The 5053-nt window shown below is 44.3% G+C and overlaps 1 protein-coding gene across 1 annotated transcript; it reads left to right on the top strand.

Moving 5' to 3' along the window:
• The first annotated feature begins 400 nt into the window (after positions 1-400).
• LOC147427409 (GDSL esterase/lipase 7-like) lies at positions 401-3683 on the top strand. Its single transcript, XM_086496671.1, has 5 exons — positions 401-1177; positions 1512-1639; positions 1734-1973; positions 2222-2477; positions 2614-3683. Exons 1-5 carry the CDS (start codon positions 931-933, stop codon positions 2844-2846), a joined length of 1104 nt encoding a protein of 367 aa, XP_086352797.1. The 5' UTR covers positions 401-930; the 3' UTR covers positions 2847-3683.
• The last annotated feature ends 1370 nt before the right edge of the window (positions 3684-5053 follow it).

Here is a 5053-nt window from a genome sequence, read left to right as displayed (position 1 = left end):
GGGTGTTACTTAATACTTAGAGCCCCTACTTGAGTGCTGATTGTGCTTCCCTAGAGCAAATAAAAGTCCTTTCATGCCATGTCATTTACTCCATGTCCCTGGCCGTAGGCCCTAGTCCATTTGGCTGCCCCATGAAAATATTGTATGATTTTCATATCCAAATGTTTATGTTTCGGTTGACGACTTTTTCCACTCCAGCCTCCTGGTGAATTTGGTCTTGTAGGGTACTGTGTGATTGAAGAGGACGCTGACTTTGGTAAATGCTACCTGCCCAAAGCGGAGTAGTAATAATGAAGGCGAGAAGCTGCAGACTGGCTCGACTGAAAAGACAGGGGAGCGCGGGTGGGATACCGGACCGGTGTTGTCAGCTGAGCGGGGGAGGAGGTTCCGGCCGGCCGCGGTTAAGGGAGCTGGGAGCGGGCTGCGGGGCGGTTCCAGCCGACGTGGCCTGGCCGTGGACTCTGGATTATGGAGGCTAGCTACTTGGGTGTCCTGTGACTGGTAGCAACGAACCACTGGCAAGCTCTGCACTCTGACCGTTGCGCGAGGCATGGGGATGGGGCACTGGCCTATCTGCCCATTTGCTGTCAATCCCTATTTTGAAATTTTTGCGCCTTCACTTTTTTGTGTCTTTATCCTAACTGCCATCTTTTTGACGCCTGCAACTGGGTCCCTTCCTCCCTCCCTCCTCAACATGCACCCTGCTGTACCTAGTTCCCCAACGAGTCAAAAGATTTGGTGCACTCTGGAGTTTCCAGAGAGTCGCTGATGAATAAAGGCAACTACATGAAATATGAATAGAATAGAGGAGAAAGGGACAGCCTATCTCATGTGAGCTCAGAGACAGGAGAGAGAGAGAGAGAGAGAGAGAGAGAGAGTCCCTGGACTCTCGAGCTTGGCAAGCTGCAGCAGCCCGTTGAGTGGTACAACATGAGAACTATTGCAGCAGCTCTTGTTGTTTTAGGGCTCTTGTGTGAATGCACAGCTCAAGAGACAGAGGTAGAGAAACCTGTTCCAGCCATATTTGCATTCGGGGATTCTCTCGTGGACTCCGGGAACAACAATGGTCTGCGCACGCTGGCCAAAGCCAACCATACTCCCTATGGCCAGGACTACCCCCCCACCCACAAGCCTACGGGCCGATTCGCCAATGGCTACAATGGCCTAGATTACCTTTGTAAGTTCCGCTTTTGATCAGTGTCTCAACAGCAGCTATTGGATTAGGATGAGGAGTAGATTGTGAAGATTTGTTTTGGGCTTCATGATCTTTGCCTATCTGGCAGAGGAATGCTTCCTGATGCGTGTGTATGGTGTTGAGACTTCTGTTTTACATTGTGTCAGATGCCTCTTAAGGAGAAATGCATTGATATATGCTTAAATTCAGCTCATTAAGCATTGAAATATTCATGAATGCAATTCACTATTATGCCTTGATGTATTTATCTTATGTCTCTGACTTGATGTCAGTGAAGACCCTTCTTGATTCCTTTCCTGTCTGTTTGATTATGCAGGTTTCAAGCTGGGGCTGCCCCTCTTACCCATCCATTCCGACCCAGCGACGAAAGGGACAAAGCTCCTTCAGGGTGTCAACTTCGCTTCGGCAGCCTCGGGAATTCAACCGTATACTGGTCTCAACTTTGTAAGGAATTTTCTTTTCTTGTTTCAATGCCATTGGAAAGGGGAAAGCATATGCTTATGTATTTAAGCACTGACTTCATGTGTTTGTAATTCAGGGTAAAGTGTTCTCAATGGAGGCACAAATACGGCAGTTCACCGAGGTGAAACAGGAAATTATTACCACGATTGGCGCTAATGCCACTGACCACCTCCTATCAAAATCGCTGTTCTACATTGTGGCAGGCTCTAATGACTGGCTGAACACCTACTTCTTCTTAGGGTCTCCATTACCAAAGCTATATACAAGGCCACAATTCAGAGATTTGCTGGTTAAAAATCTCATCTCCCAGATCAAGGTAAGCTGGCAAAAAAGGGTGCCCTTTGTTTCAGTGTGCATGAACCCTATTGGATGGCCTTTAGGGAGGTCCAATGAGAATTTATAACGTGTAAGTAGCATGTATGGATGTATGTGTGTATGCAAGTAGAATGTATATTGTGTGTTGTATGTGTAGCATGTTTAATACCACGCATCCACACATGCTAGTAGCATGTATAACATGTGTTCTATGTTATATGTATCTGAGAGATGTTGTGCTCATTTTAGGAGCTATACAATCTGGGGGCCCGGAGAGTGGCACTATCGGGGTTGGGTGCTTTCGGATGCTGCCCATCACAGATGAGGGCTCACAAGGCTGAGAATGGGACCTGTGTTGGGTGGCTCAATGATTTAGCCAAGGACTTCAACTATCACTTGAGAACACAAGTACTGGCACTCAAAGATACGCTACCTGGTACGGCTTTCGCCTTCCAAGACGGCTACGAAGCACTATTACTTGTTCGAAAAAATCCATCAGCCTATGGTACGTCTCTCTCCTTTTTGAAGGTCATTGCTCCCCGTCAATTCATATGCTAATGTGAAGAATACCCTAGCATTGCGTAGACTTTATACCTGTAAGTCATAGAATGAAGCTCATTGTTTAAGCATGGAATTTGCAGGATATACTATTGTTGATCATGCTTGCTGCGGCATTGGCAAGTATGGAGGCTTCTTGAATTGTTTCCAAGGGTTTCCTGTCTGTGACGATGTCGAGGTGCATCTGTTCTGGGATGCATACCACCCCACCTCCAAATTCCAAGAGCAGTTCTTGGACCTGGTCTGGAACAATGGCCCCCCTTACAGCTACCCTTATAGTGGCAAAGAGTTGCTTGCAAGGTTTGCAGGATCATAAATGTCTCCTTCTTGTTTGTGGCACAATGCAAGAGCAAATTCATGTGCTGATGAGGGGCATCCCTTGTAAATTGTCTGATTATTTTTGTAGATGTTCATTATTGTAACAGCCAGTCATACATGAGTGGGAGCTACACTTCCTGTGCTGCCAATGCTTCCTCTCCAATTAGTCACTCCTAATTGGAGAGCAAGTGTACACAAGACATTGGTTTGCATATTTCTACATCGGCCTATCTTCCCATTATCTATCTCTTAAAGGCTCTCATATTTCTAGAGATATTACTGAGTGTACAAGAATGATATGCCGCATGTTGGAGTGAATCCAAAGTAGCTGAAGTAGTGGGCGGCACCTTGCCACTGCTCATGGTGAAGTCCCTCCTCCCATTCTAGTTTAATCAGACTTGCACCTTATTAAAGCTGCCCACCCATGTACCAATCATATGGGTTGCATTAGTAAATTGCACTCGAATTCTATCTGTTTTGATCAGCAAAGGGTCATCTCAAGCTCACTGGAAGGCTTAACAACAGCATTGTCTCATTACAAGGATTAAAGTTATAGGAGTTCCAAACACCCACACTCGATGCTTCCAAAGAGTTTTTAGGACTGTGAGACATTGCATTACTGTATCATCGGTGCACCATGGTTGTGCACAACACAACCACAACCATGATGATAGTTTCTCCCTCATGAAAGTAGGTTGACTGTGGAGGTGTTTGTTCATTAGGGAGAAATAGTGAGGTAATTATAATCATGCATGCAGAATATCCTCTTGTATGCCCCTGCGCAGCCAGGATTTTCTTTGTTGGAAATTGTAGTGTTCTCACATGAATTGGATCTCACCATTTGCTACAATCCTATGATCATACAATCATTTGGTATATCTTTTAATTGCCATCTCTAATCATCTGCTCATTGAAAGGAGAATTTGTCCATATTGCATTTGTAAGGTTCTAAATTTCTTGTTTTATATCTTCTATCATATAGACAAATCAATACTTAGAACATACAAATCGTTCTATTTTTAAGATTCGGTCATTTGTGCACCAGGTATCAATAGTAGCTGTATGTTATTGATATGGTCTGTATATCATAAGCGTGAACATAATTGGAAAAGACATAGTTGCAGCAGCCCGTTAAGTGGTACGACATGAGAACTCTTGCAGCAGCTCTTGTTGTTTTAGGGCTCTTGTGTGAACAACAATGGTCTGCGCATGCTGGCCAAAGCCAGCCATACTCCCAATGGCCAGGACTACCACCCACCCACGAACCCACCCACCCACAACCCTACAGGCCGATTTGCCAATGGCTCTACAATGGCCTAGATTACCTTTGTAAGTTCTGCTTTTAATCAGTAAACCTATTGGATTAGGATAAGGAGTAGATTGTGAAGATTTGTTTATGTGCTTCATCTTTGCCTATACGGCAGAAGAATTCTCCCTAATGTGTGTGTATGGAGTTGAGACTTCTGTTTTACATTGTGTCAGATGCCTCTTAAGGAGAAATGCAATGATATATGCATATAAATGCAGCTCATGGATGCAAGTATCATGTATGACATGTTGCATGTGTGACGTTATTTGTAACATGTATGGCATACAACACTTGCAACTCACATCCATGCAAGTAGCATGTGTCCAAGGGTTTCCTATCTGTGACGATGTCGAGGTGCATCTGTTTTGGGATGCATACAACCCAACCTCCAACATCCAAGAGCATTTCTTGGACCTGGTCTAAAACAATGGCCCAATAGTCGCTTCCAACCATATACATAAACCTATCAAAAACTATCCCAATCAATAGCTATTAAAAAATTCATGATGTGAATCAAAAAATCTCATGAAAAGCCATGAACATGGGTAACACACTTGCATTCACAATGATAACAAAGGGCTTTCAATGCTACCAACAAACGTTGCAGAGACACACGTACAAGGGAGCTCCACTTCACGCACTTTCCATCACCAAAAATCAAGAGGTGTGAAAGTGCAGTGTTTAGCATGCATGTTCATGGTCCTCTTGAGTAAAGATACACCCTCAACTTAAGCAACAAGACCCTCACATGCAACAAGGGCACCTCTATTACACAATCCCCACCCACCACTACAGGTCCAGCAACACGGGCCTCCTTCAAAGGTGTAGATGAAAAATACCCTTCACTCAAAAAAAAAAAAAAACTAAGAATCGCTTAAAATTGTGAACATCTGAAA

This window comes from Adiantum capillus-veneris, chromosome 23, assembly GCF_014529385.1.
Source record: "Adiantum capillus-veneris isolate H3 chromosome 23, ASM1452938v2, whole genome shotgun sequence".
NCBI classification, from domain to species: Eukaryota; Viridiplantae; Streptophyta; class Polypodiopsida; order Polypodiales; family Pteridaceae; genus Adiantum; species Adiantum capillus-veneris.
Note: the sequence above shows the minus strand (reverse complement) of the source record. Positions and strands in the feature narration are given on the sequence as shown.